At 43.7% G+C, this 12,888-nt stretch overlaps 1 protein-coding gene and 1 long non-coding RNA gene across 2 annotated transcripts in view; one reads left to right on the forward strand and one right to left on the reverse strand.

Moving 5' to 3' along the window:
* DSG4 (desmoglein 4) overlaps positions 1-9,797 on the reverse strand; it is a 37,554-nt gene extending 27,757 nt beyond the window's left edge. Inside the window, exon 1 of the mRNA XM_059707482.1 lies at positions 9,750-9,797. Coding sequence (XP_059563465.1) covers positions 9,750-9,797 — 48 coding nt within the window. The remainder of the gene's footprint in view (positions 1-9,749) is intronic.
* LOC132240056 (uncharacterized) overlaps positions 1-12,888 on the forward strand; it is a 397,852-nt gene that overhangs the window by 158,810 nt on the left and 226,154 nt on the right. The gene's annotated exons all lie outside the window — the stretch shown is intronic.

Consider the following 12,888-nt stretch of genomic DNA (forward strand, 5'->3'; position numbering starts at 1 on the left):
GAAATTGATGGGGACAATTTTTCAGCCAGAATAAAACATGAACACAGGTATAAGGGGATCCTCTAAGTTTCCCAGGATGCTCCAGGAATGGGAAGTAATATTATCAGCTGGAAAGAAGAGGAAATAGCAAGGAGACGCGGGAGACAAGGTTAGGAATGGCAGGTTGGAGGCAGATCATGAAGTGCTTTATATACCAAACTAGGGAGTGTGGGCTTCACTGAATAAAATACAGGGTTTGACAGTAACACCTTTTTAAAAACACACCATTGATATGAAGGGATGGTTACAAGGGGAAAGTACTTGAAGTCCAGACACTTAAGAATGAGCAGTTGCTGGGTAAGACACAGTTAGAACATGAACATAGGGCTGACTGGAAAGGAGAGAGAATGGAGACACTGCCAAGGAACTAATAGGACTTGTAGATTGTGGGTACAAGGAGAGGATGTAAGTTAAGTTGGCTTATTGGGACAACGGGGTACTTTTAATAATAACAGAAAATTTAACAGGAGAGGGTCACTGCAGGGAGATGATGCCGAAGTCTTCATTAATTAATTAATTAGTTTATCTTATTACTTCTAAAATTTGGGATAGACATAAAAGATGAAGAAGTGGAAATTTATCTAAACAGGAGTGCTATTTAAAGTTGCAGGAGGTGAGGGTAGTCCATTAAAAAGTTTAAGAAGATCAATAAAGTAGTCAGAGAACAGACTCTTATAGGAAATGCTTATACTGTGCAGGGGACAGAAGAAAGAAGTCTAAGCAGAGAATAGAGAGGGCGGGGGACCAGGTTTGTGGGTGCAGAGCAGCTTTTGTCCACACAAAGAGGTCAGAAGTGGCAGGGCGGTGGCTGTGGTTGTGGTTGTGGTTGTGGATATGGTGGAGGGTTGGTCAGCAGGCTGAATTCAGAAAGAAGAGATGCAGATGGAGAAGTAGCCAGAAAAGAGGCAGGATGAGTGGCAGACAGGGATAAGAAGTTAGCTGAAGAGGAACAACTTAAGGATTCATGTTTCGTAGCAAGGTCAAGGAGATTGGGAGCTGAGACGTCCTGGGGGTTTGCGCAGGCAGTCAGTGCGAACTTGTGCAAGTGACATCAATCAGATTGCAGGAGTCAAGGAACAAGCTGTTGAGAAAGTACACATAGCAACCATACATGACATTTTCAAGTTAGGAGTTAAAAGATGTGAGAGAGATGATGCAATTTGAGGAGTTAATGAAATCAAGACATATTTTTTAGGTTTGGGGAACCATGACCAAATATACAGTCCACAGGGAGAGGAAAAGGGGTTTGTGGGAAAGAATGGTAGATGGAGATGAGGGAAAGGGAGGGGAGGAGGAGGCGGAAATCAAGGAGCTACAAGTGTAATCTAAGAGAGCATGGGAATGGTTAATCACAGTGCAGGGCAGCGGGTGGTGAACACACAGTACAGGTAGTGCTTGTGGAGCTGGGCACCTGCAGCCCATATGGTTTTATTAACCGGTGTCATCCCAATTCATTCAATAAAAAGGAAACAATAACAGTGCAAGGAGGGGCCCTGGTCATGAAGAAGACAATCACTTCCTCTGAAACAGAAGCCGGAAGGACACTATGAAGAGAGAAAAGCATTGTGAGGTGTAAGAGCAGGATAACTTTTACATGGCTTTTCCGAATCGGAGTGAGCAGGGATGGGGAAGGTGGAGGGGGGGGGGGCCCGCAGGGGGGACGGGGACGGGGACAGGGGGTAGGAGACAGTCAAAAGAGAAGTGACAGGAAACCAACAAAATGCCACGAATCAGAGAGGAGCAGCAGGCTCACCCAGCATTCCTGAGTGAGGGAACACTGGGCACAGAAAATTAGAAATAGAGAAAATAATCTATTATCCCGTAGCGGACGGCCAGTGTGAGGACCAGTTGGCTTGGGAAGTCTGTCCTGCTCCTTTTCTAGCGGAGCTCGGCAACCTGCTGTGCGAGGAGAGGACTGTGAGGGCTGTCCCGGGGTGGAGGTTGCTGTCAAGGTGGAGTGGGGACTGGGGAGGTGATGAGCTACCACTGCGAACTCCAGAGAGCCAGGGAGCAGAGTAAAACCAGGCCACTCCAGTGGACTGAGGTGAGGGAGACCCTGGACCAGGTGGAGTGGGTGCAAAGCGGATTTCGCAGATGTGGGGGCGGGGGGCGGTATAAGAGAGGGTGAAGGGTATGGGTGGGGATTTGGAAGGACAGCTGAGCCCAGAAGAAGGGAAAATCAGCGATGAGAAATGTGGCATTAGGGCCCAGTGTTTCCACTTCACTATTTTTCTCCCTTACGTGTAAATTTATTAGACATTAGAAAACTAGCTACACCAGGAAAAGAAATTCAATATTTAATAGGAGGTGGTCTTATTTGGTGGCATAGGGTGTTTTATTTCATAATAAATATTGCCTTTGGGGTTTAGATATTCTTTTGGTTAGAAAAGTAGATGATTCTGGAAAGTATAAGGAAAAGTAAAAATCACATAGAATCTGACCACTTGGAGATCATCATTGTTAATATTTGGAGAAATTTAGAATTTGTCCTTTTCAAAAACACATACTTAGACAAATTATAATATTTTTGTATTCATTCATTCTTTCATCAGTTTTTTAAAAATATATTTTATTGATTTTTCACAGAGAGGAAGGAAGAGGGATAGAGAGTTAGAAACATCGATGAGAGAGAAACATCGATCAGCTGCCTCTTGCACACCTCCTACTGGGGATGTGCCCGCAACCTAGGTACGTGCCCTTGGCCGGAATCGAACCTGGGACCTTTCAGTCCGCAGGCTGACGCTCTATCCACTGAGCCAAACTGGTCAGGGTGACAAATTATAATTTTTTAACCCCAAATAAATGATATTATCTGCACAATTTAGTAATCTCTTCCACTCAGTTATTATCACGGTAAAGTTTCATGTCAAGGAGTACATGTCGACATCATACATTTAAAAAATATTTTTGTTGCCTTCTCCTGAGGACATGTTTTTACATTGCTTTTCAGAGAGAGTGGAAGGGAGGGAGGGGGAATATAGATAGATAGACAGACAGACATATTTGGGAGAGGAGAACCAGCTCGATCCTTCAACAGAATGACTTACGCAAAGAATATACATGTGGAAGCTGTGTAACTAGTAAGTGATTCCTTTAAAACTACTGTACACGTGTACCTTTGAAGTGCTTATGTATGTCAGGGCTATCTGTGCTCCAGTTTGAAGACTATTGTCGTAGTTCTTTTAAATTGGTGTATGTTTCTAAGTCAGATAATTTATATCTTAAAGTGGATATACAGTCCTAAATTATGGATTAGCTTTATTAAAAGCAATGAGCTATAGACATGACTACTTTAGACTTGGGAGCAGAAGAACTGAGTATGAGTCTTGACTCCGTTTGGCAGATGTGACCTTGGATCAGTCCCCTACCCGCTCTCTGATTCAGGTTCTGATCTAAGGAGAGTAAACATGTGAAAGTACTAGGTCTATAAAGAGGAAAGAAGAGACGGAAGAGTTTTCCTCCGTGCATCAGAGGGTGTACTCACAGCACATCTTAACATAGAAGAGTACCAGTCAGTCATTGTGAAAGCTTGGGACTGGCCTCAGCACTTCTAGAGGGAGGCCGGGGGGTGGGGGTGGTGGTGAATGGAGGGATGGGTGAGGAGGGTGCAGGGGAATATCGTCAATGATAGTGTGATAGCTGCCCGGGGACAGGCGGTTACTAGACTCAGTGTGGTGAGCACATCATCAATTACATAAACGAATATAATATTGTATGCCAACTAGACTTTAATAAAAATAATAATTAAATGCTTCTGCCTTGAAGGGAAAAAAAGAAAAAAGAAAGAAATTAACCACATCAAACAGATTAGTGCTCAGTTTGAAAGAATAAAGGAAGTGCTTTGAGTTCACTTGACCTTCCTCCTGTCCTCTCTACAGAACCCTGTGAACAGGATAGCAACATCCAGCCCTGAGATCCCGAGTCTAAGCTCTTTCCCCTCCATTGCCGTCCCTGGTGTTTCTCAGGGAGGTGGTGGGGTGGGGGGCGGGGGGAGAAGGGGGCTGATTGCAGTGCCTGCCAGGGTTTGCCTCTCAGACAGACCTGGTGCCTGAGGGAGCCTGTGCGCTACATACATTCTGACATTTCTGCCTTCTGCTTAGCTGGCCCTACCGATGACGGTGCCAGCAGCCCAGCCCTCCACACCGCCTCCCTTTCTGGCAGGTCTCACTGAAGAAACTGGGCTGGTTTTATTCTCGACCCGTGAAACCAGGAGCCCTGTCAGGAGGCTCCACTCCCCGGGAACCGCCTGGGAGCGGATGTGCGGAATAAACTAGGTGACATCATCTTCCGAAGTCGCACCGCATTAGCTGCACGAACCTCCGTGAAACTGCAGAACAGCGACGGGTTCCTGGGTAAATGCAGACACTCCTTGCCTTTCAAAGTCACCTTTTAAAGCTTATGCTGGTCACGTACCACCCGAGGATGGGGCTTGGCCTGAGAACCCGGCTACAACACAGCACACGACACAGGGCTGACCCCATCACAGGCGTGGAGACGGGAAAGAGGCAGAGGCACTGCAGGGAGGGAGCAGATCAGCCCCGAGAGATGCTGGTACCCTGAGTGGTCACAGCCTCTGTGGCCTCGCTGGGAGAGGGTTCCCTGTCTTCCTTTCCCTGTGGATGTCCTTACAATGAATTGCATGAACTAAAGTAACTGCAATAGGACTTTTCCTGGCAAAGAAAAGTGCCCACAAAGCTAACGTGTATGTATCTGCTCATCTCCGAGCATATGATGAAGACTAGGACGGAGGACCTGCCCAGAAAGCAATCACACGGTAGAAGAGGGAGGACAGCAGATAAACAAGAGAAGATATGGGATGTCATAGACATTGCAGAAGAAGCGCGTGCAGGGCGCAGTGTTGCCCAAAGCGGCCACCTCTGGGAGGAACCAAGGAGAGCTCTGGACGGGCGGCCTGGGGCTGTCTGCATCAGCCAGGCTTTGAAAATGTCTTTGTTTGTAACACGGGGCTGCTTCTAAATACCTTCAGCAGTGTTACACGCGTGAAACAACCTTGCTAGCTATAAAACGCCTCGCGAGTGCGGCGTGGTGAAATGGGAATGCAGTGGGAGACCGGATCCAGAGGTGTTTCCGCAGCCTGCAGGGAGGGAGGAGAACCAACTCCTTTGGCGTCTCAATTTCAAGCCCTCAAGCTCACTTGGAAGTTCACTACCCACATTGAGTTGCTATAAGCATGTAGGTGGGAAATGTGGTGAAGTGCCTTGGCAAGAAAGATAAATTGGAAACAGAATCCATTCATTCACTCATTCATTCAAAAGATTTCATTGATAAAATGTTATGTGATGGGCACTGTCCTTGGTGTGCAAGATAATTTCTGACCTATTATGGTGTATATACATTCTAGGGAGAATAATAGCCAATATGCTATAGCCATCCAACTTTTGGAAAATTGCTGAAGTTTTTCTGGGCCTAACTTTCTTTTTAAATACCTCCTCCTAGAGAGAGATGATGGTTTTATATGAGATATGTAGAATCTAAGTCATTGCATGTGCTTTTTGCAGTATTAGGAGACATACTATTCTCTTACCTCCCGAGTGTATCTCACATAGCAGCTACTGAACAGGCCTATTTCCATCTCTGTGCCATCCTTTTGAAGTTAGTTTTCACCGTCCTTTGCACACCCAGTACCTTATTAATAAGCAGTTCTCCCCTGAATAATACTTGTAAAAATAATTGAGTAAAGCCATCACCATCCTCGTGGGGCTCTGGTAGACATGCCAAGTTCAGGCCTAATTATACCACTTTTGTTTATAATGGAAGGTATGGCCAGGAGTGGCATTTTAGTTGGTAAGTGTGTAATTTTCGGTGTGGAAGGGAGGGCAGACGTTTCCCAGGCCGGGGATCCCGGGAAGTTTCGCCAGCCACTCCCTTCACACTCCCTGTCACAGCTGCTCTTCTGAGTGAGGGATCCCACCGCAGTCCCGCCTGGGGAAGGGAGGGACACAGCTGCAACCCAGGCTCACTGCTTTGTAAGGAGCTCCTCGCTGGAGACTCAGGACTAGAAAGGAGTCGGGGACTATCTACTTATCGGCAAGAAGTCCTCTCAGAAAGCAACCCCCTAAAAAGAGGAAAGGAAGGACCCATCTAGAGTCTCAGAGCAGCATCTTCATGCTACAGTTCTAGAAACAAATGTTATTGGCAGCGCTGCATTGAAGTTCTAGGGCCTGAGTATCTCTTGGCATACAGAGCTTCTTTAGTCCATCATGCACTCTGCAGAGACCTGAAGGCCACACTGTAAGTCTGTCCACTTGGTTCAAATATATGTTGTAATTCCTTAGTCACACCAACAAAGAAACACCAGAGGTGAGATTTGCTTCTGTATAACCTTTGGTGCGATGAGGTCATCAGTAATGTCTGTAACCAGCAGTATTGGAACCGGTCATTTCATGCTATCTAATGCATTCTGTACAACCAAAACAACCACATCAGATAAGATTGTTTGTCATCAGCCTCCACTTCTAGAAATTTGACTGAAAGTAAAATAAATAAATACAAATTTCTGTTTCACCTGTCAGAATCACAGTGTTTTATCTGAAAACTAACCTGATAAGTGGCTAGGTTAGTTCTAAATATGTTGATCAATTTTGATGCCTGTTGTCAGCTTATAGTAGATAACATCTACTAGTACATATGTCGCCACCTACCTTCTTTACTTTCCAAGAATCAGAACACTTAATTGAAAGCTTAACATCTTATACATAGCATGAATGATCACCATCTGTGCACAAAACATCTTATCTGATAACAGCTGTTTGTATGCTGTTTGTATGATCTTATCAACGCAATAAAATACAAGCCTCTCATAGCTAATAACTGTTCTGCCTTAAGTGATTCCTCCCGAGTAAACTTACACACTCCATAGCGTTGCCTAAATCTTTAAGTTCTCCAACCAAAGTTATGAAAATGATATTTGCGAGTCAGACCTGAACTTCTATCTACACAGCAATTCAATGGAGACCATTGTAGAGTCTCAGAGAGTTTCCGTCTGGGAAGAAACTTAGCGACAGGATGTCTGACCACACACTCGCCCCCGGGGCACAGGGAGGCCCCGAGGAGCTGGTGCCTTAGCCACGGTTATGCAACCCCTTGAGGAGAATCCGTGGCTTCAGTCTGGGCTTCTGCGTCTGGGTTTAGCGTTGACTGCCCCTCACCACCCCGGTGTGTTACGGCCGAGGGACATGAAGAGCGCCTTCGGAAGAAGGTGCTGAAGGGCTCAATGAGAGAATGAGATGCCTATTGTAGCTTAGAGTTGGGGTAGCTTTTATAGGTGAAGTCAGTCAAAACCTTGTTTAAAGTGCTCTCTGTGGTTAAGATACAGATGACACAGACCCATCCGTCTCTGAGAGGCTGCCACACCCTCCCTGGGCTAAGCTGCAATGATGCCCCAGCGAGCCTTTGATTTAGTTAATGAAAAAGGGGCGGAGTTGAAGTTCAGGAAATGAAAGACAAGCAGGAATGCCCCTTTTCTACAGCACCCGTGACAGTGTATTGATTCCCCTTACACATTCTTGCACTTGTCCCAACCTTGACACATGCTAGAAATCTCTACGTCTTAATTGCAAAAGTTATTAGTTGATATCTTAAGAGATCTATTAGAAATACAAAAAGAGCTTAAGTCTATTACAATTACCATGAGATATGAAACACAAATACTGTAAGATCTGTGGAGAGAAATTAAGTATCAAAACTCTAAAATTATGAGGGAAAATAAGTCCATATTACCAAAAAGAGATTCTAAGAATCTGAAATATAATACTCTTTCAAGATCAAGGAAAAGAAAATTCACTCTTCAGTTAAGTAATATTGTCATAGAATATACCTGGGCAGAAAGGACTAGGAGGCAAAATTTAGTGCCCGGAAGTTGCCTCAAAAATCTTGATGCATGCAATCAGTTTCCTTACAGGAAACAAAAGGTTTATCCGAGTCAAAGATGGAGGTACCCCGTAGAAGTGCTGTAAGAGGTCTATGCTAATAATTCTTCATTTCTATGAAAGATGGAATCAGATTCTTTCTGCTTCCTTTAGCAATGCAAGGGAAGGATGATCCTCATGACAGGGCAGTGCACTTCTATTTGTACGGTTTCAGTTTATCATTATTTTGCATAATGGTCTTATTTAATAGTATGTCTTCCAAGTTCAGAGAATGGAATGTTCTACCACTGTTCCTTTCAAGCATGGGCTGTGCACTGCTTTTGAAGTTCATAGACATGGACTCCAGCAGAATGGCACCTGCTGGACCAACTGGGCACGGTGTATTGCCACATCTGTCTGGCTTCAGCTCTCCTCTGCCTTTTAGAACTGATGCTCAGATGTGTCCTGTATAACTCCTTCCTAATAGTAGGGCGGGAATCATTTTACAAACTCATGTCGTAGCACCACCGCCAACATTCCCGGGACACTGAGGTGCAGCCCGCTGTACGTTATTTGCCTTTATATACTTTGAAAAAAATATGTGCAATTTTCTAATAATTTACTTCTCTTATCTTTCCACTCATTTTTCTTAACTGTTATTTTAAATAAGGAATAAGTTTCATTCACCCTTTTATCTCCAGCAGCTACCACAGTACCGAACACAAAATCAGTGGTTAATAAATAGCTATTTGTTAAGTAATAGACAAGAGATAAATACATGGTTTACCTTAAAAATGCAAAGAAGGAAAAAGGAAACACATTTCTTGTGTCATGTTAATTTGTACCAAAAATTGATAAATTTATGGATGGGGTGAAAACCACAGGAATTTCTTCCTTGGTATATACAAGAAGTGAACTTGGAGATGGACAAGTCAGATTGAATTGTTCTGTCATTTGCCCATCAATAGACTGGAATCTAATCTAACCTAGTTTAATTGGTCCTTTAAATAGAATTTCCTAATTGAATTGGCAATAGTTTGGGGAATCGGCCAACCTTATCTTTGTTCCTCTAAGAGCTGGCACTAGGAGCTGCCTTACTTCTTTTAAGGGGAGGACATCCCGTAAGCATGATGCCTGAGGAGAAAGCAGTCCATGCCTTGGCACCCAGAGGTTGGAGGGAAGTAAGATACCAAATGTCACATTTACTCTAAAGAAATAGATGATCTAACTGTTTCCTTCCTGGACTACAGAAATGCTTTAATAATCCAGAAGGGGTTCCTTGAGGGCTTGGTTTTCTCCTTTTTTTCCCCATTTCTGATCAGAAAAAAATTTCATATGACTTAAATATTTCACAATTAGTTGCAATATAATTTTGACCTAGCTACCATTCTTCCACCTTGAAGGAAACACACAGGGAAATAACTGCTTGAAAGAGATGGGCTGGATTCACTTTGCTTCCCTTCAAATTTAGAACCCATTTGCACCAGGGATTTTGACAGTCATCTGTCTGATTGAAGTGTAAGAACTATGCTTAATAAAATATACTTAATAAAATAGGTACATTACTTGATTTCTGATTGTAAATTTTAGATTTGTTCTAGCCTTTAATCTGAATTAGAGGCTGTCTCTGACTCTGTTTAAGGCTAATTCAGCCAGATTCTCACCCTGCTTCTCTATAGCATTTAGCCCCTCAAACTTGGCGAGACCTGAAATCACCAGAGGCGGAAACTGCCTCTGCAGGCAGGGTTTCCAAATGGATGAAATCCCATGTAGAACGTCCAGGGGACGGAGCAGACACAGCATCAGGCTGCCTTCCCTTCCCAGGCCTCACATTCCACTTACCAGGAAAATGATCAAGAGGTGAATGTTCCTGAAGAGGAGCCAATCCATGCCTTCGGGTTGCTCTGCACACAAACCCCAGCGAGATACGAGTTTAGTCCTAGTCCCCGGGCTGCTGGATTCAGCCCGCAGCAAGACGTGCCTGGAGATGCCCTTTAGGAAGGCATGGGTGCTGCCGCTGCTCTCCCGGGCAGAGGAGTGAAGATGTTCTAGAATGAGTCTGACTCTCCACCCCAAACTCCGCGGCTGGTCTGGAAGGCTGGCATTGTTTGGGCTCCGGGGAAGCACATGGACACACCTTGATTCTTATTGCAATGAAACCCTTTGTTGGACACCAAAGGAAAAAATCCTACAGTGTGAAGACAAGATTTACGGGGAAGATACCCAATGAATAATAAAGTACTCACAACATGAAAAATAATTAAAATGCTAGGGCCTATCATCATGCTGAATAAAATTAGTAGGCTGCCTCTTACTGCCAACATTGTAAAAGCAAAATTACACACACTGACAACACACACACATGTCCACTACCAAACCAACTTCAAGGAATGCGTCTGAGCGCAGGGCCCTGCGAAGGGCACTCGGCCTGAAGTGTGGGGCGGGGAGAAAGATAGGAGAGCGAAGCGCTCACCTCTTCATTCAGGCAATTCCTCTTTCCTCCTCAAGAAGTCTTCTTCTTTCACCGCATTCTTTCATTTTAAAGTTGTTCTGAAAAAATAAGGTTAAGACAAAGAAAGGCTGCCTTCACTAGTATGTTTGTTTTAGCACCTTTTCCCTGAATACACAGTCGAACCCATATGATAGAACATTAAATTGCTTTAAGATAACCACAGTACAGAGTTTGCTCACTCCTGTGGCATCGCCACTGGTAGAAAAGTACATCCGTGGGAACACTTGTTAAACCCACATGAATATTTATTAAGAGACTGAAATCAGAAACCTGAGAATTTCAGGGAAAAAGACCAGAGCAGCATCTGGGTATTTCTGAAAACCATTTTCCCTTCTCACTTCCTCTTTGTTCATGTGGGTTGAGAATAGGGTATAGTTTCCTCATGAAAAAAATATTACAGGCTCGCAGCAACCTCAGTCAGCATTAAAGGAGATGTAGTCAAATGGTCTGCAATCATTAATATGGGTGGGTCGGGGCGTTTCAAAGGGAGACTGTACCCTGTCTTCACTACCCCATCATGCAATTCAGAACAAGGCGGGCTCTATTTCTAGTGATGGAATGTCTTCCAAACAGCACTTAGTGTCTTGAGAACCTCAGCGTAACATTTTTGGGAGAATAGGAAAGAGTCAAGGCAATTAGAGGGCTGGCATAGTATCTTAAAATAAAGGGAAATGAATTATATGTTGAGATATTTATGAGAAGGAAATTATATATCAGCAATGGGAAACAATGAATTGTTGCAAAAAGGTAGTATTTGAATATATTATCTGCCCAAGCCGAATCTTGTATATCTGGGGATATCTGCCTAATTCAGAAATATCTCTGCTGACCAGATAGGGCTTGTGCATGGTATCATGTTTTGTTTTTGAATTGATTTCAGAGAGGAAGAGAGAGGGAGAGAGAGATAGAAACATCAATGGTGAGAGATAATCATTGATTGGTTGCTTCCTGCACACCCCGCACTGGGGATCGAGCCTGCAACCTGGGCATGTGCCTTGACCGGGAATTGAACCCTGACCTTCTGGTTCATAGGTCGACGCTCAACCACCGAGCCACGCTAGCCAAGCCACGTTTTAAATATATCTCTAGGTGGTTCTCTAGATTGTCTAGAATGCCAACAGACATACAACATTCACTGGATGGTTTAGCAACCCACCATTTCATTATATCCTAGATAGGTCTTTAAACCAAGAGTTATGGAAAGCTATGCTTGAGTAACTTAAGCATTAAAAATTTTCATAACTGTTTTATATCCAACTGAGCTTTCCTCATTTTTCATTTTCATGAATTTTTACCCAGAGGTTTGAATGTGACAATTGTTTCTACCATAGAAACCTTTTCTTTTATATCTAGGTCAGAACAGCATGAAATTGAGATCTATCCTCCATCAGTAGTGCCGGTGAGCTTCGGGCTGCGGGGTGCAGCGGCATTTCCAGTTGTTTCTCTGTATGTGGAAGTACAAATGGTGCTGCTGCTTGAGATTGTTTCCAAGACACAGGGTGGTGTGACCTGGTCCTCTCCTGTCCAGTCCCCTGAAGGCCTTCTTATTGGCTGGAATTGCACTGAGGCCTTTGCTTTTATTTTTCCATAGATCCCCTGGCTTATTTTAAAATAAAGGACTGTAGGAATTTGCACTGGGTGGGTGAGTGGGGGGCATTCCTTGGCTAACTGTGTATATTTCTGTCGCTAGAAAGATACCACAGACAGCTATGGAGATGGTTTGGGTCTTGTGGAGATTTAATGAGCAATACTGCTTAAGATTTGAATTATAGAAACACTGGAGAATACAACGTGTCTCAAATAAAAGGCTTAAAAGATACGTGGCTGGTACCCTCTTTCTATGTGCCACCCAGTTTATCATGACTCACGTACATACAATTCTTTTTGGTGTCTGCATCTAAAGGGGAATATGAAAAGTTGGCAGGGAATCTGTAGAAGTTTGGGGAATATGAGAAGATGGTAGAGAATATATAGAAACTTCAGTGTTTCTAGGACCATGTTCTAGGCCATCAAGCAGATGTAAGTGTGGAAGATTGCCCTGGGAGCCACTGCAGAACAGCAGAGAATGGGAGAATCCAACATGGGATTCTTCAGTGGATTTATGTCTGTAAACAATAGGCCATTCAGAGCCTCAGAGGGAACTCAGGGATCTGGGAGAAGTCAGTGCCTCTAATGATGGTTTTGTTTCCATACCTACTTCCAAGCAGGCTTGGGCAACCTACAGTAGTGTATTATACTAAGAGACATTGGATAGAAAGTTGACCATTGTTTAGCCAGCTAAAGAAATTATTTGTGTTTTATTTTAGTTAATGTTGAATTACAATCATTTAATTTGCCTGAGAGGATGAATGAAACAGGTCTAAACCCCTATGTGTTATTGTTTTTCAAAAGGGGAAAATTATGTTCTTCATATGCTGTAACAGATGGAGATATTTCTACCGTTTGTGTTTGTACTGTGATTGGTTGATT

Source organism: Myotis daubentonii, chromosome 8, assembly GCF_963259705.1.
Source record: "Myotis daubentonii chromosome 8, mMyoDau2.1, whole genome shotgun sequence".
NCBI classification, from domain to species: domain Eukaryota; kingdom Metazoa; phylum Chordata; class Mammalia; order Chiroptera; family Vespertilionidae; genus Myotis; species Myotis daubentonii.